This window comes from Rattus norvegicus, chromosome 5, assembly GCF_021556685.1.
Source record: "Rattus norvegicus strain SHRSP/BbbUtx chromosome 5, alternate assembly SHRSP_T2T, whole genome shotgun sequence".
NCBI lineage: Eukaryota > Metazoa > Chordata > Mammalia > Rodentia > Muridae > Rattus > Rattus norvegicus.
This window is the reverse complement of record NC_141538.1, coordinates 135,469,303-135,495,544: the sequence shown is the minus strand read 5'-3', so window position 1 is coordinate 135,495,544 and position 26,242 is coordinate 135,469,303. Positions and strand designations below refer to the sequence as shown.

Genomic DNA, 26,242 nt, shown 5'->3' with positions numbered 1-26,242 from the left:
GACGGGATTACAGGCATGTGTTATTGTGCCTGACTAGGTAGGAGCTCAGAAGATCCCTCTCTAGTCTTCCTAGTCTGCTCAGGAGATAAGGGCTTGCTGACTCTGGAGTTAGGTGACAGCTTATGCCTGTGTAATTCAGATAGAAGCCTCCCAATAAAGATCTATAATTTTAGGCACTGGAGAGTTGGGTTGGCTTAGTGGTCAAGTGCATGGATTGTTCTTGCAGAGGATTTCAAACACCTACATGGTAGCATCCGTAACTCCAGTTCCAGGAGAACTGGTACCCTCTTCCTCTATCTGAGGGCACCAGGCATGAACTAAGTACACAGACACACATGCAAAAAGAATACTCATGCTCATTTAAAAAAAGAGAGATGGCTCAGTGGTTAAGAACCTTGACTGCTTTTCCAGAGGTCCTGAGTTCAATTCCCAGCAACCACTTGGTTGCTCACAACCATCTATAACGAGATCTGATGCCCTCTTCTGGTGTGTCTGAAGACAGTTACAGTGTACTCATATATAATAAATACTTTTTTTTTTTTTTTTAAAAAGGGTAGGGGTGAAGTTTGTGATCCACTTTTTTTGACAGCTGCATGGTGAATTCGAGACCTTAGCTTTCTTTTAAAGACCAGCAAACAAGATGAACAAAAGGTGTTGTCAGTTTAAATAGGCAATATTGAAGGTCTTTGTTCCCATGATTGAAACCCTGAAATAAACAAATAAATTAATCTCATGAAGTGATGGGTGTGTCCTAGGTCATAGAAATGATAGGTCTGGCACACTGTAAGGTAGAGTGAGTCTTTGACCTTTAGCTTTTATTCTAGTGCATGAGTTTCACCACCCTCTTGCCTTTTCTCCTTTCCCCTAGGTGCCTGATACGGAGAACATCTGATATCCTCTCTAAGTATCTGCCAGTGAAGATTGAGCAGGTGGTTTGTTGTAGGTACTGAACTTGCTGGAAAGGCGGACAGTGAGTGGGTTAAAACTTAGCGTCTGATGTGTAGCTGAATTTCAGTGTTCTTAGAGTTGCTGTGTGTGCACCAGTCTTTTCTATTGAGCTGCCTGCCCTTTTATTTTCAGGCTGACACCCCTTCAAACTGAGCTATACAAGAGATTTCTAAGACAGGCTAAGCCTGAAGAAGAATTGCATGAGGGCAAGATGAGTGTATCTTCCCTGTCTTCTATCACCTCTCTAAAGAAGCTGTGTAATCGTGAGTGTAACCATACCCAGTACCTTCTGTGTGAGGGAGCGAGGAGTGAGAAGTCCCTGTGAACAGGTTGGTGACCTTCACCAACACTTACAAGAGACCCCATGGAGGCCACTGTAGACTATTCTGAATTACACCTTTGGAAACTTTACATTGTTGTCTGCCCAGTCCACCCTTGATGCTTGGAAGGTGCTGGACTGTGTATGTGAGTGCTTGTATGCACCCATCCTCTTGTCCAACACGAGGCAGCAAGAAAAGTAACAGATGGTCCCTTTTTTTTTTTTTTTTTTTTTTTTTTTTTGTTGGGAGAACATAGTAGTGAGTGATGGTGGGGCTTCCAGATGATTCTGGCTCCACCCTGTGGGAATTTGGGAGGGTATATCCCAAGTGAGTCTAGTTGTAAGTGAGGCCTTATGTCAGCCAGATATCTAGAGGGTAAGCACCTAAGTACAAGCTTCAGGAAATCAAAGGTGCTAGAATTTTGATATGGGTTTTGTTTGTTTGATTTTTGTTTGTTTTGTTTTCAGATCCAGCTCTAATCTATGACAAGTGTGTGGCAGAGGAGGATGGCTTTGAGGGCACTTTGGGTATCTTCCCCCCTGGTTATAACTCTAAAGCTGTAGAACCACAGTTGTCGGGTAAGCCCTCCCCACCAGCAGACGGTCTCCTTGGAGGAGGAGCTAGAGGAGAAGGCTAGGAAATTACCTGAACTGAAGCTATCCTGTCTGAAAACAGGATATCAAGTATAACAACCCTGGGCCACAGGGATGACCAATTGTGAGGACTGAGAATAGCCACTCTTCCCAGGTAAGATGCTGGTCCTTGACTACATTCTGGCCATGACTCGAAGCCGTAGCAGTGACAAAGTCGTGCTGGTGTCAAATTATACTCAGACATTGGATCTCTTTGAAAAGCTGTGCCGGGCTCGAAGGTAGGGAAGTCTAACCAGGCTAACAAAGGGATGTGTATTCCTCACTGACACTCTAGGAAGACTAGTTTTCTGATTATTGGATTTTCATCAAGGTGTGGCTTCATGAGGACTTTCTCTTACCTCGTGGCTGTGATGGCAGCAGCTCCATCTTTCCACAGGGAGTCCTTTAAGTTCTCCCACAGATCAGAATCATGCCCTTCTCTGTCCTTCTCAGGGAAGTTTCAGAGTATTCATGAGCAGCCTCAAGCATGATTAATCTAGTCTTCTTGGTAGCCATAGTTCCAATCGATTCATCCTTCTTGAGTCTTGATATTTGGATCTCCCTCAAGGTACTTGTATGTTCGCCTGGATGGCACGATGTCCATTAAGAAGCGAGCCAAAGTTGTGGAGCGCTTCAATAGCCCATCGGTAGGTACAGCAGTGCAGTAACATTGTTAAGTGTTGGGTTTTTCCCTCCCACGTGGAAAGGTTTAATGAGAGAAGAGTAGAAGAGCACATGGAGGGGAGTGGGGAGAGAAGGGTAGAGAGCAGAGAAGACTGTTAGGTTGTTAAGTGTCGACAGCAGCTTTGCGGTTGTGCTTCATTGTTTTAGTTTTGTTTTGTGTTCTGGTGGGAGCGAGAAGACGAAGCTGATCGGTGATGGCTGACTTAGGAACTGCTTTTGTGGGTTAGAAAGTTGAATGGTAGACAGACCGCTGTGGTCCTTGGTGTGAGTGGAAGAGTGGGAGACAATGTCGGCTGAGCTGAGAAGGCTCCTAGTTTAGGTTCCAAATGTGCACACCCTACCCTCCTTTCTTGTTTCTTTTCTTCCCAGAGCCCTGATTTCGTTTTCATGCTGAGCAGCAAAGCTGGAGGCTGTGGGCTTAACCTCATTGGTGCTAACCGGCTGGTCATGTTTGATCCTGACTGGAATCCAGCCAATGATGAACAAGCTATGGCCCGAGTCTGGCGAGACGGTCAAAAGAAGATCTGCTATATCTACCGACTGCTCTCTGTAAGGATGGTGAGGGTGGTCAGAGAGGGGTGGGTCATAAAACAAGACCATCGTAACCGTTTATCAGGGTCTTTTTTTAATCCTGTGGACCTAACCCTGAGACCTTTATTTTTCTGTTCTCTTCCCTTCTCTTTTCTCTCCCTATCCTCCAGATGCTTCTTGCTGTATTCTTTGGATGCTTGGTCAGTACATGTTTTTCATAGGGCACTGTTTTCTTTCATACTGTGTCATGTGCTTTAAAATGCCTCACACTCCATGTCCAGTTGGGCGAAGAAGTGGTAAATAATGTTCTCAGTTATCCACTACAGTCATGACACTGTTGTCTTTATCTCTATCTCACTCATGATGTTGGACATTTCTTTCCCAAATCTAGTAACTATGCTTTAACAGAGATTATCTTTTTTTTTTAATTAAAGATTTGTTTATGCATGTGAGAACATTGTCACTCTCTTTAAACACAGCAGAAGAGGTCGTCAGATCCTATGAGATGGCATCAGATGGTTGTGAGCCACCATTTCTTAACTGCTGAGCCATCTCTCCAGCCCCCCTTTCTAGCTTTCTTTTCTTTTTTTTTTTTTTTTTTAAGATTTATTCATTTACTATATATAAGTACACTGTAGCTGTCTTCAGACACACCAGAAGAGGGCATCGGATCTCTTTACAGATGGTTGTGAGCCACCATGTGGTTGCTGGGAATTGAACTCAGGACCTCTGGAAGAGCAGTCAGTGCTCTTAACCACTGAGCCATCTCTCCAGCCCCCTTTCTAGCTTTCTTATATTCACATATTTACTTTACCCCATTGTTTCTAGAATCTTCTACCGTGCCCAAGAAATCATCCTGCCTCAGCCCCTTACATAACTGACCCTCTTTGTTTCTTACCCCATTATGCCCAGTTTACTGACTTTGCTCTTGGCTTCTAGTCCATCTACCCTGCACCCCATCCCACCCCACTTGCCTCCCCCTGAAGTCACTCAAAGAGAATCTGTTTTCAGGATTTTCTGAACTCCTTAACTCTTTGATCATTCCTTTCATGAGACGCTAAGTATTACTTACAGATTTTTGGCATTGTACAAATCTATTTATAGAGCCTGCGTATAGAATGAAGTGCTTGTTCTGTTACCTCTGTGATAGCGATATTTTATTCTTTCTTGCATCCTATTACTAGTGTATGACCCGACCTAAAATAGTCAAATGAAATTGATAATGAGAGTTGGGCTTGTTGTGGAAGGCACTTTGATACAGATAACCTGTTTACCCTAAATATGTTCAGCCAGGCCCTGACACTCTCTCCACTGATACAGAAAATGGCTGGGACAGACAAAGCAGCACAATTCTTGACACTAGAACTAGGAAAATGGATCTCAGCAGAGGCAGATAATTGCCCTTTCTCAAGATGTTTTCAACCCCTGGGTATTTCTGCTCCCTCGGTGTCTACAGGATTGGTTGAGTCCTATATTTCATCCCATTTCTAGGCAGGAACAATTGAGGAAAAGATCTTTCAGCGGCAAAGCCACAAGAAGGCTCTGAGCAGCTGTGTGGTAGATGAGGAGCAGGATGTGGAACGTCACTTCTCTCTTGGTGAGCTCAAAGAGCTGTTTACCCTGGATGAAGCCAGCCTCAGTGACACTCACGACAGGTATGTGGAGTGCCTTGTCATTACCTCTTTGCTACCTGAGCAGCACAGAAATCTGTAGTGACCCAACTCTGTCCTCTGACCCCAGACTGCATTGCCGCCGTTGTGTAAATAACCGCCAGGTCTGGCCACCCCCTGATGGTTCTGACTGCACTTCAGACCTGGCTCAGTGGAACCATAACACAGATAAACGAGGGCTCCAGGATGAGGTACTCCAGGCTGCCTGGGATGCTTCATCTACAGCCATCACCTTCGTCTTCCACCAGCGTTCCCATGAGGAGCAGCGGGGTCTTCACTGCTAACCAGCTGGTCTGGATGAGTAGCTTGGGAAAGGATACAGGGAAAAGGGGGTCCTCTGTCTCACGAGTCTCTGCTCAGTTTTGTTCTCTGGGAGAAAATCACCAAGAAGGGCTGCATGATGTTTGCCCAAAATTTATTTTATAAGAAAAACTTTTTTGGTTTAAAAAAAAAAAAAAGAAAGGAATAAAGGCATGAAAGGGATTGAGGCCCGGGACCAGACTGGGAAGCCCAGGAGGGAGAGGCCTGATGGTAGGCATTCCTATACTGCTCTAAGCCTGGGTACCTGCTTGAGGAGTGAAGCAGGAAACCCCAGAGCAGGGGTAGGGGCTTTCCTCAGTGAAGACAGAGACCCATAACCTGGCCTGGGGTTCCCAGAGTACTGAGTAAGTGGCCCAAAGCCTCTGAACTCAGCTGTGGGAATGCCTTTGCTGGGCCTCATTGAGGCCTCCAGGACCTCAGTGCCAGGGAAGATGAAAACAAAACAGAAATAGACAAAGTGGCAGGAGGAGGATGACAGAATCAGTGGTTAGGGGTTCTGGGCAGCCCATGGCTCAGTCCCTGCAAGCTGACGGTACTGAGGATGGGCCTGTGAGGTATGGGCCCCATCACATGGTGCTGACATAATCTGCAAAGGCCTGGGTTGAGTCCCATGAGTCGCTAACCACGTGGCAGGTAGCCCGGAGTCGCCGGATTGCTTCTCTCGCTGTTACTGCATCCTGGTCCAGCCAGTTCTGGAAGAGGCGTAGATGACCAAAGGCTCCACGGCCCCAGCGCTCCAGTCGTTTGGCAAACTCCAAAAGCCCATCTGGCTTGATGCAGTTGGAGCTGGTGGGGATGAGATGAATTAGATATCCAGGAAGCAACCAGGCTTTCGTCTCTATTATATCCCTTTCTCCCCCATCCCTTGTCTCCCAGTCCCTAGCATACCTGATGTCCAGCTGACAGAGAGAAGAGGAAGAATCCTCTGAGAAAACATCTGCTAGGGCTAATAGGCCAGCATTCCCTGGAGAGAGAGAGGAATACTCATACCTCTGCCCACGAACAGGGAAACAAGGTTTTCCTATCCCAGCTCCAACTTGGGAGAACCTTAGTCCTAGCAGTTCTGAACACCTAGGACTCAAATACCTATATTGCAACCTTAGCCTTCTCAACGGACCGGTCAGTACCTTTACCCCAAAAGTTTCTAGGTCAAAGGCCTAGTTCCTTTCTTCCTTCCTCCCTTCTTCCCTCCTCTCCAGGGTATGGTCCCTACCTAGGCGGTTCCCTGGTAGTCGAAGGCCCTTCAGTGTAGAGTTGCCCTTCATAGCAGCAACCATCTCAGGAAGAAATTGGGCTGGGCGCTTCTCAAACAGACGACAGAAGGAGAAGGTAATCTCTGACAAGAGAAAGTAGAATATTCGGATAACTGAAGCAGGGGTGGTGCTGTCCCTCCTGTCCTAGGTTGGCTAGTAATGTGATTATTTATATACACTTGAAAAGGATAATCTGTAATGATCCGAGCAATGTTGAAACTCAATTTAAATAGGATATTAAGCCTAACTGTTTGAGGAACATCTCTGCATGGATAAATTTTTATCCACTTCCCCCTCTTTATAGTAACTGATGCCTTTGCAGGGTAGAGATTGTTACGCGTATCTGAAGGGAACATCCACACACAGTAGCACAATTATTTCTCCCCATGATCTTATTTTTTAATTGAACTCACTCAGGTGCTACCACCCTTGATAAAAACAATAAAACTGGGTGATGTACTAACTTTTGGGATATTAGAAGGAAGGTCATGCAGGTTCTTTATCCTTTATAGTCAAGGAAGATATAAGACTAGGAAAACATGATTTGCAGACTGAGATAATGACAAAGCTATGTTGAAGACAGAGGAACGCTCAGGTTCTGGGTTAGGATCTTACCTTGAAGGGTCAGATTCTTTAACAAAAAGAGCACCTCACTCTGACAGTCTGCAAGATTCATATCATGGAAACTCAGCCTCTTCAGGGACAGGTTGTATTCTGGATAGGAGACATAGCCATGGGTGGTGGGGCTTAGTTTTCCCAGGGAACAATGCTAGGTCCTTACGTACCCTCCCTCACCATTCCTACCTTTGAGTGTTTGCAAAACAAGCCCAAAATCTTGAGGAGAGGCGAAGGTGGCACTGTCGAGTGACAGCTGCTGTAGAGAACCTGAGGCCTTCAGAACAGAGCAGAGCAGTGGGGCTGGCTGGGCTCCTCGTGGAAATCCCATTTCCAACTGCTCTAGGCAGTTTTCTGTACGTGCGAGGAAGAGGACATTCCATTTAGCTTTCTCTACCTCATTTAAAAATACTTGTGTTTTAGGTGTGGTAACATACACCTTTAGTTCCAGAACTTAGGAGGCAGAGGCAGGTGGATCTCTGAGTTCAAGGCAGGCCTGGTCTACAGAGTGAGTTCCAAGACAGCCAGGACTACACAGAGAAACCCTGTCTTCAAAAAATCAACAGCAAACCTTTATGTGTGGGCATGTGCTCATGTGGGGTTCAGTTCCATGTGCATCCTGAGGATATTTCAGGTATGGTGGTAAGTGCCTTTTCAGACTGAGTTACCTTACTGGCCCTCTGCTTCTACATGTAGTAGACTCACTAGGAAAATGGTTTATCTATTATCTTATCCTGTTCCTGCTATGTCAGACATTAGTATATGTAAGTTCTAGAAATGGACCACTAAACATAAAATCTTGTCTTTGCATTCAGAGATAAGACACAGCAAATAAGAATGTGCAAGAACTTGAGGAGTTGTTTGCGGTGTAAGTGTGATTTGGATTCCTAGAACCTATATAAATGGCAGGCAGGCCTATCCTGGCCTATACCTGAAATTCCAGCACTGCAAAGGTGGAGTAAGGCAGGTCTTGTATTCACTGGTGAGCCAGTCTAGCCAAAATGGTGAGCTCTCAGGTTCAGAAAGAGACGCATTTTCAAAAACATAAGATAGAGGGTTGGGAGGCTGGAGAGATGGCTCAGTGGTTAAGAGCACTGACTACACTTCTAGAGTTCCCAGCAACCACATGGTGGCTCACAACCATCTGTAATGGAATTCGATGCCCTCTTCTGGTGTGTCTGAAGACAGCTACAGTGCTCGCTCTCTCTCTCTCTCTCTCTCTCTCTCTCTCTCTCTCTCTCTCTCTCTCTCTCTCTCCTCTCCTCTCCTCTTCTCTTCTCTTCAAAAAAAAAGATGAAGGGCTGAAAATATAGCTCAACGGTAGGGTGTAAAGTCCTAAGTTTAATTCCCAAAATTACAAACTCCTTGGGTTTTATTCAGGAGGTAAAAGTGTTTGCTGTACAAATCTAGGTTTAGTCTCTGCACTGCACAGTGGAGCAGACCTGAAACCCAAAAGTTGTTCCCTGATTTTTACAGTGGTATACATGTGCACACACATAATAACACAGTAAGAACAAAATTTTTAAGAGGACTAGATACCCAGTGTCAACTTGTGGCCTCCCCATATATATAGACATGTACATACACGTAGATACAGATAGCAAATGCATAGTACTGTAAGAGGAGACAAAAGGAAATAGAAACATAATGAAAGACCACTGGATCAAGATTAGGAATTATCAGTTTAGATCCTCTTTCTGGAGACAGCTTTCCTGGTCATGCTCACAGCAGTCTTGGGGTCTGTTTAACATAGGTTATTTTATAGAATGACATCTTGTAAAGGGGAAAACAACAGGACAGCAGGGTTGAGAGGAAATGGACCTGCAGTTGAAGTTCCCGTCACCTACCCACCCAAACGCAGTTGTACATATAGAGAGGAGTGTGTGTGTGCGTATATACTTCACCTGGTATTTCTTCATCTCCAATTATGTGTCCAGGGGGCCCAGCATTCTCTGGTACAGCAGGGTTGTCCCTCTGGCTTGGGTGATCAACACGAATAGACAGGACCCGCAACAGGGGCAAGGCTCGCACAATGGCACGGGTCAATTCCAGGATGGGCAGTGGTGAGAAAAGGTCACTGAGATGCAGGGCACGGAGACGACATCCAGCCTGGCCTGACAGGACCCGTAGGCTGTCCAGGAGGCGGAAGATATTGGAGCCCAGACCTATGGCAAAAGAGATTAGGTTACATATGTGGGAAATTTAAGCAGAATATTCAGTGAAAACTCCACAAATATTTCTCTTGATTACTACCAAGTCTTGAGCTTTTTATAAGATGCCAATTTTTAGTTCTGAGACAAAGCTCCAGACCTTAATACTTCCTCCCTTGCTTCTCCAGGGCTATGATCATAGATATGCACCACCATGCCTGGCTATGCATCATATTTTTAATGAATTCTTAATTATTCATCCATTCTTACCTTTTCCTCAGTAACTAGCAAATTGCTATATGCTATACTATACTCTAGAGACATCAGAATCCCAGAGAGACAGGATGTGGTTGTACCAGTAGTAGTAGTAGTAGTAGACCCAGAGAGCTGCACCAGTACCTAGATATAGAGTCTAAGCAGCTTGCTAAAGATGCATGGCCTTGAAGGGGGAGAGAATTTTGGATAGTCCAGGAGTAAACAAGTTGAGTGGGGCACTGGACACAGCTCTACAGTTACTGGGTCCAAATTGTGGAATGTCTTAAAAGCTAAGCTGTAAAGAGCTTGATCTCACAGGTCACAGAGTGTACTTGTACATTACTGAGAAGTAAAGATGGTCCAACCCATCAAACTATAGGTGGGAGTGACAGAAAAAAAAATTGGTAGACTGGATACACATTAGGTCAGTGGTAGATTACATGCCTAATAAGTATGAGTTGATACATGCTGGGTCTGATATAACAAAGAAAAGAAGGAAAAAAAAAAAACCCAAAGTATTCTCCACAGAATGAATACAAAGAATTTTCAAAGGTGTGGTAGCATGCTAATAATCTTAAGTAACCTTGAAAACCAGTTCCTCTTTCTTTGTATTGTATGCTGACACTGATGTATTCATTGAGGTAAATTTTAACCAGCATTTTTTCCCTCTCCTAGACAAAAGGAGCTCATAGTATTACTGTCCATGTAGCCTGATAAAGCAAAACAGGAACTGAGGAAGCAAGAGCACAACGGATGTTTAAAGGATGCATACTCAACAGTGTGGGGTTTATCAGTAAGGCTTCCCAATTCAGCTTTAAATGCTATAAAGGAGATAACTACAAGGGAGAAGAAAGTGTTGGCAGAGAGAACTTGATATTTAGAGGCCTGAGGTCTGAACGACAGGTTCTAAACTGGAATATGTGGTATGTAAGGCATGAAGGGCAAACAGGAGTGAACATGAGCAGAACAATCCACATGGGAGATCGAGGCAGAAAGATTGTGAGTTTAATGGCAGCCTATGTTATATAGAAAGACAGTGTGTCTTGTGTTTTTCCAAACTAAATACGTTGCCAATGATAGCCTTAACTCCATTACCTTCCTGCCCCCACTTTCCCAGTACTGCCATGCTTGGCCTGTGAAGGACTGGACTGTGAATGAACAAATGGGTCAAACTGTGTAAAGAAATGCCTGTACAGTACCTGGGATTGTATGAAGGAAGGACTGCTGAAGTCAAGTCAGGTGAGGAGTAATGATAACCTGAACTAAGGATACAGATATAACTGGATTTTGAAAATGTAAAAGTGGGGCCTACTGACTATTTTGGAAGAGACAGAATCTTTGTTTCTTTGAGCGACTGGGTCAGTTGTGATGTCCATACAGAAGGATCAGTATAGCGATAGTGTATTCAGGCTGGAAATGAGCTGGAAGGGTGACACCTGGTAGTGAGCTGATTAAATGGGTCTGGATGATCCATAGGGCTAATGTCTTCAGCTGAGTGAAGGGGATATTAGTATCAGTGGCCATCAAAGCTACAGGAATGGATAATTGTCTAGAAAAGGAGATAAGTGGGAGAGTTCTGAGAAACTAGTAATTAGGAAGAGAACCATTGAGATAATGGAAATATTTCAGGAAAAAATTGTTTTGTTTTGTTTTTTTTTTGTTTTTTTAAGGGGTTTATCTTTATAGCCCTGGCGGTCAGTGAACTCACCATGTAGATCAAGCTGGCCTTGAATTCACAGAGCTCTGTCTACCTCAGCCTTCCAAGTTTGTAATAAACATGTACCACTACATCCGCTTCAGGTCAGGAAGAAATAGTAAATAGAAGACAGAGTTGGGAAAGTGCACATGAAACTAGCAGCAAGGAGGACCTTTAGTGACTACCCCCTTCTCTGTGCACTGGTGAAGGTGTTTGAGTGCAGATAGTAGAGATAGCAACATCTTAAGGGAAGGGAAGGGAAGGGAAGGGAAGGGAAGGGAAGGGAAGGGAAGGGAAGGGAAGGGAAGGGAATAGAATGTTGGTGTAGAACAGGATTTAATGTCCTGGTAGTGGAAAAAGCAGTAGAAAGGGAATATGATAATTTAACAGAATGGATTCTGAAATCAAATTACCTGGGCTTGAATACCGGGGCTCTATAGTTTGCTAAGCAGAGTTGTTGAGGCAAGCCACTTCATAAGGTCAGTGTTAAAAATTAATTAGTATTTTGAGAATAGATATAGCTTAAGTATATGAAAATTGTTAAGGCATCTGAGAAGCATGCCTCCCAGCGAAGGAGGAAATATAGAGCTAGAATATGAGGGATTAGCTTCAGATAGGTTGTCTTTTATTGTGGTGAGGAAAGAGGAACTCAGAAGTAGGCTAGTTGAAGGAACTCATGTAAGACTTAGGTCATCTAAGAGTTTGGAACTGGCAGATTGGAATGGGAGCTGGTGTTGCAGATATAATGAAGGATATTAGGTGATGGCCATGAGTGGCACAGCACGTGGCTTCTGAAGCAGTACTTAGCAATTCAGGTAGTTTTAGTCAGATTATAAATTTTACCTTATATGTTACTGGTCTGTTTTTTGTCTTTTTCCCTCCATCCCTCCCTTCCTTCCGTCCATCCTTCCAAAAGAGTCAGTTGCTTTAATTCGACTGGTGTGATACAGATCCAGAGCCCAGTCTGTGTCTGGATCGCCCTCTGTATCTGACTTCTCAGTCCCTTAGCCTTTCTTCCAATAGTAAATCCAGACTACAGACCTCATTTTCCTTTCCTAACACTGTGTGCCAGTGTCTTTTTTGTTTCCCTTTTGCCTCCACGAGACACAAAGAACCATATTTCCACCTCCTTCATCATACAACCCACTCTGGCTAGGCACAGTGCTGTTGAGAGATGCAAGCCCAGCCCTGTTCCTTCAGGTGCTTACCATTGTAGGAAAGTGTAAGGCTCTCCAGTGATACCCAGGAGCTCAGCAGATGGCACAGTGTCAGAGCTGCCTCTGTGGAAAGAGGAACTGTGAACAGCTCCAGGGTGGAAATGCTGCGGAATCGCTGGGATGCCTCTAGTGCTGGGAGCCCCAAACAGCTGGGATCTGATCCATCCAGAGCTCCGCAAGCTACTTCCCCAATCTCCATCTCTTCACCATCCTCTTTCTCACCAGCCACAATAAAAACAAAGTCATACAGGTCTTCAGACTCTGCACCAGACCCCTGACGGGTGCGGGGACCTTTCTTCCCTGTAGCTCGTTTGAAACGCTTTAAGGGCTTAGGCTGTGAGACTGAGCTAGCTGGAGCTCGTTTGGATGATGTGGAAGAGGAGGCTGCAGTTGGAGCAGAGGATGGCTGCTTAGTGCCAGAAGCCTCATAAGAGGTGGCTGGGGGGTACAACTCCCTCTTAGAGTCTGTTCCACCTATTGTCAGGCTTTCTTGTGTGCTGCGGCGTGTTACACGACTGGTAGGGAGAGCCCTGGGCACCTGCTTGACTTCACTCTTCCGCCGGGTGGCCATCAGTGCTGCAGCACATCGTTCTGCTGCATCACGCCGAGGCCTGCGAGAGCCTAGCAACAAGGACCCTTCATCTCTAGATGGGGCCCGGCCTCGGGAGGCTTCACCACAGAGGCGGCAAGGCAAGCTACCAGGGCCTGGCTGCCAAAAGCCAGCACTCATGGTAAGGATAAGGATGAAAAGGGCTGACTCGGGCACAGGCCAGGAGTACAGCGAGACTTGGCTAACAGCCCCATGGTGGATGAGCTGATGCAAGAGCTGTCGGAGTGACTGCTGAGCGGCCACATCCGAGAACAGCAGGTGGCGGAACTTGAGGGTGTGCAGAGAGCTGGCCAGGGTCTCCAGAACCCTGCGGTTGGGCTCTGCCACTAGCTCGGTCGCTCCCTGCAGCATATTGCAGATGGTTAGCTGTCGGACATGGCGGGAGCTGTGCAGGAGAGGTGAGAAGCGTTGATCACAAAGACGCTTATCAGAAGACACGTCAATGGTTCCACGGAGAACATGGGAAAAAAAGGCCTCCATAAACTTGGCTCGCCAGCAAGTCACACTCTAAAGAGCAAAGAAAACATCAGAAAATCGTCAAATGCCCTCTAAGTTCCTTTCCTGTAGCAAACATTTCTGAGTACTCACTAATTTAGTGTTCACACCTTTGAGGATGCTTTACTAGTGGCCCCACTTTACAAATAAGCAAGGGATATAAACAGGAAGGAACATGTTTTAGTTCTTTCTGTAGGGTAAATGTATAGTCTGACAAGTGATAGTTTTTGTCACTTGTGGCTATATATATAGGTATAGAGGCCAGAGGTAGTCATCCAAGCATTGCTTCTCAGGTGCTGTCCACACCTTTTTTGGTAGATGTTTTTTACTGGGTTGAGACTTGGGAGAATATGTTAGGCTACCAGGCCAACAAGCTGAAGAAATCTGTTTCTCTGCTCCACTGGGATTAAGTGTGTACCACTTGGGGAGCAGAAGAAGGCAGATCTGAGTTTGAGGACAGCCTGATCCACAGAGCAAATTCCAGGACAGCCAGGGCCACAGAGAAAAGACGTTGCCTTGGGAAACAAAACAACAAAAAACCCACCAAAGGAGCTGGAGTTGGTGGTGAATGCCTTTAATCCTAGCAGTTGTGAGCCAGAAAGCCTGATCTACACAGTTGCAGGACTGTAGAAAAACACTGTTTAAAGAAAAAATGAGCAGGGGGGTGGCCGAGCAGTTGGGAGCGTTCAGCTGCCCCTGCAACGGCCCAGAGTCAGTTCCCAGCACCTACATGGTGGCTGGCAGCATCTGTAACTGCTGTTTCAGGGGATCCAAGGTCCCTGTGGAAACAAGGCTCCCGTACACATACATACAAGTAAAACAGTCAAACTTCTTAAGGGCACTGCTATACCTAGCTTTTGTGTTCATGCACATTGATGTCAAAGGACTAATTATTTGAGGGTAGCTGTCCAGTGAGTTTCTGGGAATTCTCCCATTTCTCAGTGGGGTGTACTGGGATTATAAACAGCTATGTTGTCTGGCCTTGGTTCTGAGGATCCAAACAGGTCATCAGACTTAACCTACTGAGCCCACTTTTAAGGGAAGCTCAGGGGATCAGACACTTTATTGGTTAAGCTATCCCCTAAGCCTAACAGTTTTGTCTACTGTATGCATAGTAAGTGAAACTTGCTATAGGACACTACTATCTAATGTACGTATAGGTCAGCATGTCTCTGGACAGGTCCAAAGAGAGTGGGGAGTCTCTGTAGTTGAGCTGCAGGTAGTTGTAAGCTTTTTGTAGGAGGCAATGCTGGTACTAAAGCCAGTACCCAATTGAAATAAAGATCTTGAGTGCTGGGAATCAAACCCAGGGATCTTCACATGCCAGTTCCTTACTGTATTACTGACTTTCCCCAGCTGAAATAAAAACCTACTCCTGGAGAGAGGACAGAAGTTATCACAGCAGTAATCAAGACTTGGACCCAAGAAGTCTGGTTCCTAGGAGCAACCTTCATACATGTATGTCCTTGTGGCTGCCTTCGACACTTTGCTTACTTCACGTTTTAAGGGAGGGTCTCACTTGAACCCAGAGCTGATTTGACTACTTTAGCTGCCTTAATTTGGGAACCCTATTTCTGTGTTGGGGCTATAGGCAGGTGTCATGCCCACTCAACATTTACCCTGTCTCAGAAAAACAAACTCTGAAGGGAACAATTTTTTTTCTTTTCTTCTGTCTCTTCTTGAGACGGGGTTTCTCTGTATAGCCTTGGCTGTCCTACAACTAGCTTTGTGGACCAGGCTGGCCTTGAATTCAGAGATCCATCTGCCTCCTGGGATCCAAGGTGTGTGCCACTGCTGCCTAGATTTCCAATATTTGATGTACACCAAAATTTCCTGTACAGTTGTTTTCTTCAACCACTATCCCAAAATGCACTCAGCTTTCCAGACTTGGTGCTGCACATGCACCATCTGAAGCACAGCGCAAACATCTTTATCTTTTGATTTATTGAGACAGGGTTTCTCTTTTTTTTTTTTTTTTTTGGTTCTTTTTTTTCCGGAGCTGGGGACCGAACCCAGGGCCTTGCGCTTCCTAGGTAAGCGCTCTACCACTGAGCTAAATCCCCAGCCCCAGGGTTTCTCTTTTTAACAGTCCTGGCTATCCTAGAACTCACTCTGTAGACCAGGCTAGCCTCAATTTTAGAGATGTCTGCCTCTGCTGGAATTAAAGTTGTGTGCCACCATGCCCAGCTAAACATCTTTATTTTTTTTAAAGATTTATTTATTATGTATATAAGTACACTGTAGCTGTCTTCAGACACACCAGAAGAAGACATCAGATCTCATTACAGATGGTTGTGAGCCACCATGTGGTTGCTGGGATTTGAACTCAGGACCTCTGGAAGAGCAGTCATCACTCTTAACTACTGAGCCACCTCTCCAACCCCAACATCTTTATTTTTAAAACTGTTCCCCCAAATGATTCTAATGTTCACCAGAGATTAGGAAGGGCTAGCTAACACTGAAAGACACCAAGCAGAGTTTGTTTTTTCAGATTAAGTTTTATGATTGTGCAGCTAGGGAAGTTCATGTGGTGGTGCTGTGTGTCTGTGTGTGTGTGTGTGTGTGTGTGTGTGTGTGTAGTCAGTTTTAAATTTATGTAGGTTCTAGAGCTCAAACTCAGTCAGGGTGCCAGGCATGTTAAACAAGTGACTTTACTCTTGCAGCACTGGAAGGCTTTTGTTTTGTAGATACGGCCTTCTGGCCTTACCCGTTTCCCAAGTGCTGGAACTGTAGGCATGTGCCATCACATCCAACTCACAGCCTTACAATTTCTAATGGAAAGCAGCTAGTCCCACCCTTTCCTAACGTGTAGTCTGCTGGCTTCAGAACAGGCTCCAGTTCTCATTCATATACTTGACCTCTTTCCTTCTCTATGATATAGTTATTAAGATATAGCTATTATCACCTGCTTTATGGTGAAGATTGCTACATGGATCAAATAAGATGAAGGCACTTTAAAAGACAAAGTGTTGGGGCTGGAGAGATGGCTCAGCGGTTAAGAGCACCCGACTGCTCTTCCAGAGGTCACGAGTTCAATTCCCAGCAACCACATGGTGGCTCACAACCATCTGTAAAGAGTTCTGATGCCCTCTTCTGGTGTATCTGAAGACAGCTACAGTGTACTTATATATAATAAATAAATAAATCTTTAAAAAAAAAAAAAAAAAGACAAAGTGTTAGCTGGCACAGCAGCTCATTATCAATCATGAGGGATACAACAAAACACTGTTCTCTGACCCTTAACTAACCCATGTCAATCTTCCCTACCAGAGCCACACTCTCAATTCAAATCAGGAGTTAGGCCCCTAGTATCCTCAGGCGAAAGTCTGGCCTTTTGTGCTAGGCTCTGCCTGCTTTGTTAATATTTAGGAGTACTTTCATGCTTGAGTCAACCTACATATCTTGTTTACCTGCAGGCCACTGGGGAAGCAAGAAAACTTAGCTGGTAACAAATCAAACCTCTCTTCTCCCCCTTTTGAATATTGGGCATTGAATCTAAAGCCTTCTGCATGTTAGACAACAAATTTTAAAATTTTAAAATTTTGCTTATGTGTATAACTGTACAACTTGCCTGGTGTGAAGAGTCAGAAAGGGCCACTACGTAGGTGCTAGGAATTGAACTTGAGTACTCTCAAAGATCAACAAATACCCTTGAACAACACATTTTAACACTGGACATTTCTCTACACTCTGCTTAGTTTTAAGTGGTAGCAAAGGGTGTTCTTGAGTCCTCAGGCCTCACTAGCACTTTCCCTGCATATTTGTTGGCCTGCATACTGGTTTTGATTTTTAGGATAAGATCTTGCTTTGTAGCTCAGGCTTGCTTCAATCCTGCCTCAGCATACTGGGAATGCAGGCATGTAGGTAGCTTAACACACACAAGCTTGGAGACTGTTTACGAAGCTGAGCGTGGAGGCAGATGGCTTTAATCCTGGGCAGAAACAAGCAAATCTCTGGGTTCCAGGCTAGCCTGAGCTACATAATGAGATCCTGTTTCAAACAATGTCAATAAACCCTCATCTTTAAAGGTAAGTTATATGGCCATGAAAAATATGGACAAGAGTGTGACCCTAGCTACTTGGCTGTTTCTGCCGCAAGGGATAATGAACACGTAGCTAAAACAGCTGGACTTTTTCAGATCAGTTGATAAAAGTGTAATACCTCAAATGTGGTAACTACATGAGCAGCATGGCAAAATTAATAGAAACAAATACTCCAGAGCCAAATTGCTTCAAGCTAGGTTTAGCATGTACTAACTATAGGAAGACCTACTAATCATCTGTAAAAACTATTCTAACACAGTAATTGTGAACTATAAATATATAGTTCTAATGGCTTTCTCAAAGACCTCTCATGAATTATTACACAGAAGTTATTTTATTCCATTGCTACTTTTAAAATATGTGCAAAAAAATTGATGCTGAAACATACCTGAGAAATCTAGTTCAAGTAACTCATTTTGTGGACTAGAGTACAAGTATACAAACTGAATTAAACACCCTCTTGTGGGGGTAACGGGAATGACACACTGCCAGTGAGATGACATTTGTCCACTTTGGCCTGTCCTCCATGAGCTCACAGCTCAAACACTGATAGTGATGGGAATATGTGTACAAATGAGGAAGGGCCAAATACTTGTTAGTATTAATAGATGTTCACAGACTTTGTCCATTTTTCTTCTGTCCGATTTTATTTATTTGCTGTTGTTGAGGTTTGAGGTTTTGTTGCCAGGGCTGGTCCCAAGATTGAATTCCTTATCCTTCCCACCTCTCCCTCCCTAAGTGTAGTGATTACAGGTACACTTCCAATACATCCCCATTTCCCCTCAGAGTTTAAGTTTTTATGTGTATAGGGGTTTTGCTTTCATTTATGTCTCTGTCCAGTGCCTGAGGAAGTAAGAAAAGGGTTTGGATCCTTGGGGCTAAACTTACAGACAACTGTAATATATTATGTGCATGCTAGAAACTAAACACGGCTCTTTTGGAAGAGTGGCCAGCACTCTCAAACACTGAGGCATCTCTCCACCCTTCAAAAGCTCCATTTTAATTTGACTTTCTGACTCTGCATGTGACTTTACTTTCACAATGATTTTTTTTTGCTCGATAAGGAAAGTACACTTGATCCTGTCATGAACACATTAAGCACACGTGGAACTACCACAGGCTGGTCCTGTTGACATATATTTATTTTGGATGATCTCATAAAGGTGATAGTTCTCATAGCATGAATCCCTTGCAGTCAGCCTAGGCACATATTGTGCTCCCCAACTTTCTTGGTATAAAGGTAACAATCCTATCTCTAGGAGTTCAGATAACCTAGTTTTGTTAGAAGGTTAGAACAATAATATGTCAAATTCTAGACTATTCTGTATCCCTGGAAGAGGGAAAAAAAGACAGAAAAATGATTTAGAACTAAAAATCAGGTAATAGGCCAACTCTGGAGTATGTGTATAATGTTATACACATATTGGTTTTTATGACAATGAGACAAATTTGAGCATTATTCTATGCATTTAAATGTTTTTATTCTTTCAAGATGTAGCCTTGTACCACCAAACCCAACAACATATTTTTAGAATGATTTTAGTATTTGAAATACAAGATGTAACAATCCTGTTATTGGCTATTATTTTCCTAATCTAGAGAGGGACCCCTGGACCTTGCATATGCTAGGAAAATGCTCTACTTCTAAGCCAGACCTTTATCTTATGAATGCTTCAATTGTTTCTAGTGTTTTTGACATTAAACCTAATAAATCTTAATACGCCAGTCTGATCTACACAGTGTGACCCTGTGTCACAGAAAAACAGTACTTCATGATTTTGTTTATGAAGCACCCATGCTAACCTATGTATTATTCCAATTTTAGTATAGTTGTTGCTGATTTCTAGTCAAAGGGCCTGGGTATTTCAAAGGCTCTTGACTTACATAACTAGACTGCCCACTAAAGAATTATAACAGAGCCAGGTGTGCTGGTACAAACCTTTAATCCCAGAACTTGGGAAGCAGAGACAGGAGGATCTCTGTGAGCTTGGTAGAGCCAGCCTGGTCCAGTACTATATAGTTAAGATCCTGGCTTAACAAGTAAATGGATGGATGGATGGATGGATGGATGGATGGATGGATGGATAATAAATATTGTGACAGTTTGTTCCAATCAATATAAAGCTTTAAGGCACAAATTTCAGGTGTCTGTTTGATATCTGAATGACATTCTGTAACCAAAAAAAGGTTTACAAACATGAGGTAAAATTCTACTATTCCACATACTATTATGACATTGAATGTTTTTTACTTCACAGGGGTTTTTTGAAGTCAGGGTCTCAGTCTTACACAGTGAAGGCTGGCCTTGAAACTTGCTATGTAGCTAAGGACGATCTTGAACTTCTGATCAACTTTTCTTCTCCTATTCTGGGGACAGACAGGCTGACTACTACAGAACCAGGAATATCCTCTCCCTTGTCCTATACACTCTTCACACAGATCAGGGTACACAACGAGTAGCTTCAACCACTGATGACTAGTCCTTAATCATTTTTATTCTTTAATTTTATGTGTATGATTGTTCTGCCTACATGTATATCTATGTATCATGTACATGCCTGGTGCTCAGTGAGGCGGGAAAAGGGCATTGGATTTCTCAGAGGTAGCGTTACAGACAGTTGTGAGGTGCCATGAAGGTGCTGGGAACCACACCTAGGTTATCTGTAAAAGCAGTCAGTGCTCTTGACTGCTGAACCGTGTTCCTCCAGACCCTCCCCTCTTAATCCTTTTGTATAGCTTCTCATAAGCTAGATGAATGCACCAAAGCCTTGCAAACCGCACTTTTGAACTTAGCAAAGATGAGTTGGTTTGTTCTGTTATTTTAATTCTTTGCTGGTTTGTTTTTTTTTTTTCCATCAACTCATCAAAAACTCAAGGAATCATGGGTCTGCATTCCATGGGGATCGTAACCTTTTCTGTTTTGTGTACCCTGTAATCATGGTGAACAAGTAAATGCTAAAAGTCAAATGAGCCAAAACCGTGTGACAAGTCACCTGAGCTCAGCTCCCATATCCACTCCCTGCACTTCTCAGTCTCCAGTTTGTGTGTGTATGTTCTACCTGCTTTTACTATGCAAGGTTAGGCTTGGGTTCTTCCTGGTACCTGAACTTACCTCCAAACTGGAAGGCCTTGTCTTCATCAGCTCATCCCAGAGTCGGCGCCAGATGGCTTGAGTAGAGAGACCTGTAGGAAGAGGTATTACAGTTGGCTGCCTACTGCCCACCATGAATGAAGTATATCAGCCTTTCTTTTAAAGAAGTTGTTTTTAAATGTCTTATTTATTCTTTTATGTTATAAGTACACTGTCGCTATCTTCAGACTCACCAGAAGAGGGCATCAGATCCCATCACAGATGGTTGTGAGCCACCATGTGGTTGCTGGGAATTGAACCTTTGGAAAAGCGGCCAGTGTTCTTAACTGCTAAGCCATCTCTCCAGTCCATCTTGCCTTTCATAGTGTTCTCTGACCTCAGAGGAGATACAGTTACCTGAGTAGCTAAGACTGACTCTAAGGACAGATGACAGAGGTTTAAAGATTAGTAGACTATTTGAAAGCCGTATGGTCTTGGGAAAGCTACTTGTCCCCTCATCTATAAAGTACAATTAATGTCTATTTCCAGGACGTCTGAAAAAGAATAAAGTGAGCAAATGAATTTCTCTGGATTAAGTACCTAGAAAGGCTTGGCCAATCAAGGTTATAAAAATATTAGCCAATGAGAAACAGCTTGTTAAAATAGAAGAACTAATGTCCGGAAGTTCTAGCTATAGCTTGTTAGTGGTTTAACAGCATAAAAGTGAGGGTATACATGTGTTACGGGACACTATAGGAAGAAATATAAGAAAAGAGATGTAAAGGTACTTTTTATAAGAGATGTATTTCTTTTTCATGTGGTATGTTTTGCTTGCAAGTATATTGTACACCACATGTCTGATGCCCACAGAGGCCAGAAGAGGATGTTGGACTGTGGCAACTGGAGTTATGTAGTTGTCAACTGACATATGGGTGTTGGGACCCAAACCCAGGTTCTTCCTAAGAGCAGCAAATGCTCCTAAACCACTAAGCTATCTTTCCAGTACTATGTAGGGGTCTCTATCTTTTGTTCTTTGAGATATGGTCTTACTATGTAGCCTTGGCTGGCCTAAAACTGAGTCTGTAGACCAGACTGGCTTCAAATTCATAGAGATAAACCGGCCTCTGCCTTCTAAGTTCTGGGATTAAAGATGTGTGACACCCCACCTAGCTAAGGTACTTTTTTGAAAACCAAAAAGTTCTAATTGATTATCAGTTACCTGAAGAATATCACAGTGCCTTGTTCACAATCATTGACTGAGAAAGAGTAAGACACTTACCTTTTTTGAGAGCAGTTTCCTCAATCCTCTCCAAGTAATATATATTGAGCAGAGGTAAGATGCTTTGAAGTATTGGGCCTGGGAGGGCTACAAAAACCAAAACAAAAAGTTTACTTTTTCCCCTCTTGGGTTGTAAACATTATCTGTCTTAAGGCAGCTGGGAATTCAGAGGAAAGGATGAGTTAAACAAACTGCCTGCCTGCTCACTGAGGTCAGTATACTTCTGCCCAAGGAACACCGGGCTCTGAGTATACTCTGAGCTATTACCTTCCTATGGAAATTAAAGATAACTGATCTCTAAATCCATTATATCTTAAAGAACAAAACCAGTTTTTCCCTGGAGACAAGAGAATCAGGAATTCAAGGTTAGTCCTGACTATGAAAGTTTCCTTATTCTAGTCTTTTGGGTTGCTTTCATTTATTCTTCCCTGCTTGGCCTCAGTACAAAAAGCTGTGCTGGGGGCTGGGGATTTAGCTCAGTGGTAGAGTGCTTACCTAGGAAGCGCAAGGCCCTGGGTTCGGTCCCCAGCTCCGGGGGAAAAAAAAAAAAAAAAAGCTGTGCTGGGGTTGGGGATTTAGCCCAGTGGCCTAGCAAGTGCAAGGCCCTGGGTTCAGTCCCCAGCTCCGGAAAAAAAAAAAAAAAAAAAAAAAAAAAAAAAAAAGCTGTGCTAATCTTAAAAGAGAGATGGGGGGGGGGGGGGCGAGGGTTTGGGAAAAATCTTATTCCACCATTTGAGGGGCTGGGCAGGAGGATTGGTGCAAGTTCAAGTTAGCTGGATCTACATAATGAGTACCAGGACAGCTAGGGATAATATAGCAAAATCCTGACTCAATAAAGCAAAATAGGGGTGTGTATATGGGGGTTTGTGTGAAGAGGGAATAGATTAGAAACGACTACCTCGTGACATTACAGACAACACCTGTAATCTGTTTCACACAATACCTGCCCATGAGAAGGCCAGTGAGTCCTGGCTGCTACTACATTCCTTCTGTCTGTGCAACTCTAGTCTATTAAGCTTAAGATCTTGCAGCATACCAAAACGTTCATTCCTTGATCTACTTTTAAAAAAATACTTTACTTTAAAATTATGTGTATATGTATGCATCTATATGGCAGTATGTACAAGTGAGTGCAGGTGCCTATAGAGGCCGAAAGGTGTTGGATCCACTGGGACTGGAGTTCTATGCAATTTTAATCTCATATGGGTGCTAGGAACTGAACTGTCCTGTCCTGTGTAAAAGGAATACTCTCTCCTGTACCTCCGTGTTTAAAAGACAGGGTCTTACTCCTAGCTGCCTTGTAACTTGAGGCAATCCTTCTGTCTCAGCCTCCTGAGAACTAGGTTTATAGGTGAGTCAACACACACAGCTTTTCCTCAGTGAATCTTTTCTTGACTTGAGAAACAACTGAATCATGAGGCCCAAGAATCTAGTGTACTTTTTTGTATCTATTAGTACTCATTAATATTCACTGTACCTACTGAATGAGAACATTAATTCCCTGTGCTATTACAGTAATGTAGGCCTATCATCTGACAGTTTCTTTGACCTCTGACTTTATATTCTTTCTCTCTCAATCTTGCTCTTCCTGATGACACACTCTGCTCAAAACCTTCCAAAAGCTCTCTACTTCATTCAGGATAAAGTTCAAATCTCACATCCTGGTATTTAAGGTCACACACCTTATTCTACTCAACTTTTCTCATCGTACTCTTGAGAGATGTGGCAGAGCAGGTATGAGGTCGGAGGACAACCTGTAGGAGCCAATTCTCCTATTTGGGTCCCAGAAGTTGACTTTAGGTTGTCAAGGTTGACAGCAGTGTCTGACCTGCTAAGCCATCTCCCTGGCCCATTGTTTCAATTTTCTGTTTTTCACTACAGTCTTGTGTTGCTTCCCCCTCTCCTCATTGCTAGTCCACTAACTCCAAGAATCCTTCCTGACTGTCCTAGCTAGCTCACCCTGAGACTTCCCTCTGAAATAGCAGGCTTGACAGGCCTTTTTCTTGGCATCTCTGAAAGTTCTTATGAGAGTCAAGCTCTGACCAGGTGGCTGTTTACTGGACCTAGCCCACTACAGGCTCTCCTGTCTCCTCTCACAAGGAATAATGAAATAGTGATGAGGACACAGAGAAGTCATGCCTCCAGGGCTTCCGCTTCTCCTCTGGACTCTGCTCCCTTCTGCTTACCAATCCCTCTCACACCTCTCACAGGAATTCTCACCTCTTCTAGCTACAAACTCTACTGTTCATTTCTTTATTCTTAAGACAGGTTCATTGCTTCCTTTTAGCCATACTTTTTTTTTCCCCTTTTAAATGCTTCCTCTTTGCAAGCCAAGGCCTTCATAACACTCAAAACTCCTCTTCTAACCAAGATTAGCATCTAAAGAATCTCCAGGCTGATAACAAGCTGCCACATTTCCAGGACTTCTCTGAGCCCCTGCTCAGTCCCACTGAGGCCTTTCTCCATTCACCGTAGGGTCAGCCTGACCTTTTTCTCCTCAGCTTGGCACAGGGCCTCCACAATCTTCTCAGCTCACACAGGGCCTGAGGACTTCTTACCCCTTCCCCCCCCCCCCCCCCCAATACAGGAAGGCGCTTGGGCCTTCTCAACAATGGTGGCCAACTCCAACCACGAAAGGGCCTACCTGGCCACTCTAAGGCCTTACAGCATATTCTGGAGCAGCAACCCTTCAAACCCAACTCCCCATGGTTTAAAAAGCCCTCACTCTCAATTCTTAACTGACCGGGGCCTTCCTTCTGGCAAAGATGTCACCACCACCCTGGGGCCTCCTGGTGGAACATCAACTACCCTGTACACTCCAAGACCAGGAGCCTCCTTTAATGTTACCCTCTCCTCCTCCACCTTCCATTTGGCCTGACCTGTGATTTCATCCAACTTCAGCCAGACTCTACTCCACTACCACCATTCTGTCAGGCCCATGGCCTCCCTTGTCTGTCCTGAAGTCCGGACTGCCTCAGAAGGCCCTAACTTTCTCTTTAACTCTCTCCTATCACTTTTCACATTGTGGACCCTTTCCCCTCTTAAGTTGCCAGGCCGCTGGCCTGCGCTATCCTCCTAGAGCAGGGCCTCCCTGAGACCATCTGGTTGGGGCGCTCCAGGCCGCTGGCCTTAGCTCAGATCGGACCGTGTGGACAGGTCCAGCCCTTTGGTACCAGCCGCTCTCAGACCTGAGGCCTCGGTTCCCTCCTATTTGGACCAAGGCCTCTTCCCCATGACGCGTCTTATCCCACTCCGGCTCCACAGCCCGGAATACCCTGGCCCCTGCCCCGCCTGAGGCCTCCTCGGCCCTTCCCGCCGGCCGGTCTTTCGGGCCTGTCCGTACTTACAGAACCTCTCCCGGACCCCTCCACTCACTTTCCACCCTTCTTCACCACCCTGGCCCAGCCAAGAGGCCTCCGGCGCTACCTGCTCTGCGGGCGAATCAGCAGCTCAGTTAAGCAGTGAGGTCTAGGGCGTCGGTGAGCTCCCTTCAGCCCTCCGGCTGTCCAACAGGCCACGGCGACCCCAGCCTTTCGGCTTCTCCCCTAACTTCATTCCCTTGCTCTTCGCTCCGCTGTCTCACCCCGCCCATCCGCTGGGCTTCGGGAGTCTAGCTACGGGTGGTGTGCCCGGCAGACAGCGGAGGCCCTGGGCCGTCAGTACAGGTGGCTCCGGGCCTGGCCTCCTTGCCTCAAGTCGGGCCTGCCAATTTCGGCCCTTGCCCCGAGGCAGCACGGCCATCCCTGCCGGTCGGTTCGATATCCGAGAATCCTCAGTTCAGTCCGGTCCAGCCCAGTATCAGTTTCGAGCCTGCGGCTCCGGCCTGCCACTCCAGCCCCCGTCGCTAGGGCCCTGACAGCTTTGCCCCATACCGGGCCTTCTGGCCTCGCCCCCCGCGCCCCCAGGCCAGCCGTGGTTCGGGTTCACTGGCTCATTTGGTCTCAGTATTCACTCTGTCCAGCCCTGTCAGTCACGGAATTTATGTTCCGACTCAATAATCTGACTCCCGGTGCTCCGGGCTGGGCCTTGCCCCGGGCCTCTCGGCCTCGCCCCCCGCGCCCCCTAGCCGCTGGGCCGCCCCCGCTCGCTGCAGGAGGTAGCCCCTCACTCCGCGACTTACCCCACACCCCGCTCTCCAGAACCCCCATATGGGCGCTCACTGCCCGCCCGCACAACTCGAACAGGGCGGGGGGAGCGCTGGGGCCCGAGGCCGAGCTCTTCGCTGGCGCCGCCTCCCGGGACGTGGCCTCCATGGTCGTTGCTGCCGCTACCTCACAGAACCAGCAACTCCGGGCGCGCCAGGCCTCGGGCGCCGCCATCTTGGGGAGGTGCGCGAGCCCGAGAATGACACCCGCAGACCGCCATCTTGAAGAGGTCAGCTTTTAGGGCCGCTCCATAAGTGATATGGGTAAGAACAGGAACTATATCAAAAGACTATCAAACAAATTAGCAG

At 45.1% G+C, this 26,242-nt stretch overlaps 2 protein-coding genes and 2 long non-coding RNA genes across 8 annotated transcripts in view; 2 read left to right on the top strand and 2 right to left on the bottom strand.

Annotated features, from left to right (window-relative positions):
• Rad54l (RAD54 like) overlaps window positions 1–5,268 on the top strand; it is a 29,455-nt gene extending 24,187 nt beyond the window's left edge. Inside the window, exons 12-19 of one of the 2 annotated variants that reach the window (XR_015619531.1) lie at window positions 869–970; window positions 1,081–1,211; window positions 1,736–1,846; window positions 2,016–2,139; window positions 2,469–2,547; window positions 2,954–3,133; window positions 4,607–4,770; window positions 4,856–5,268. Coding sequence is in view for 1 of the 2 variants with exons in the window: in NM_001134960.1 (NP_001128432.1) it covers window positions 869–943; window positions 1,081–1,211; window positions 1,736–1,846; window positions 2,016–2,139; window positions 2,469–2,547; window positions 2,954–3,133; window positions 4,607–4,770; window positions 4,856–5,069 (1,078 nt within the window). In the remaining variant the exon portion in view is untranslated. 2 annotated transcript variants of the gene reach the window in all.
• LOC148005993 (uncharacterized) overlaps window positions 1–14,793 on the top strand; it is a 1,435,680-nt gene extending 1,420,887 nt beyond the window's left edge. The window contains exon 3 of the long non-coding RNA XR_015621077.1: window positions 13,594–14,793. This is a non-coding gene — a long non-coding RNA (uncharacterized LOC148005993). The remainder of the gene's footprint in view (window positions 1–13,593) is intronic.
• On the bottom strand, window positions 2,776–26,166 carry Lrrc41 (leucine rich repeat containing 41). 4 transcript variants are annotated; one of them, NM_001009710.2, is given in 10 exon segments: window positions 5,184–5,892; window positions 5,995–6,070; window positions 6,320–6,442; window positions 6,975–7,073; window positions 7,164–7,328; window positions 8,879–9,139; window positions 12,284–13,409; window positions 20,553–20,623; window positions 21,790–21,876; window positions 25,910–26,146. In NM_001009710.2, coding segments are annotated over 10 exon segments (2,427 nt in total). In that variant the 5' UTR covers window positions 26,109–26,146; the 3' UTR covers window positions 5,184–5,672.
• LOC148005992 (uncharacterized) lies at window positions 15,355–19,612 on the bottom strand. The gene is made up of 2 exons (XR_015621079.1): window positions 16,624–19,612; window positions 15,355–15,635 (listed from the first exon to the last, which is right to left on the bottom strand). It is a non-coding gene; the product is annotated as an uncharacterized LOC148005992 (long non-coding RNA).
• Window positions 26,167–26,242: the final 76 nt, after the last annotated feature.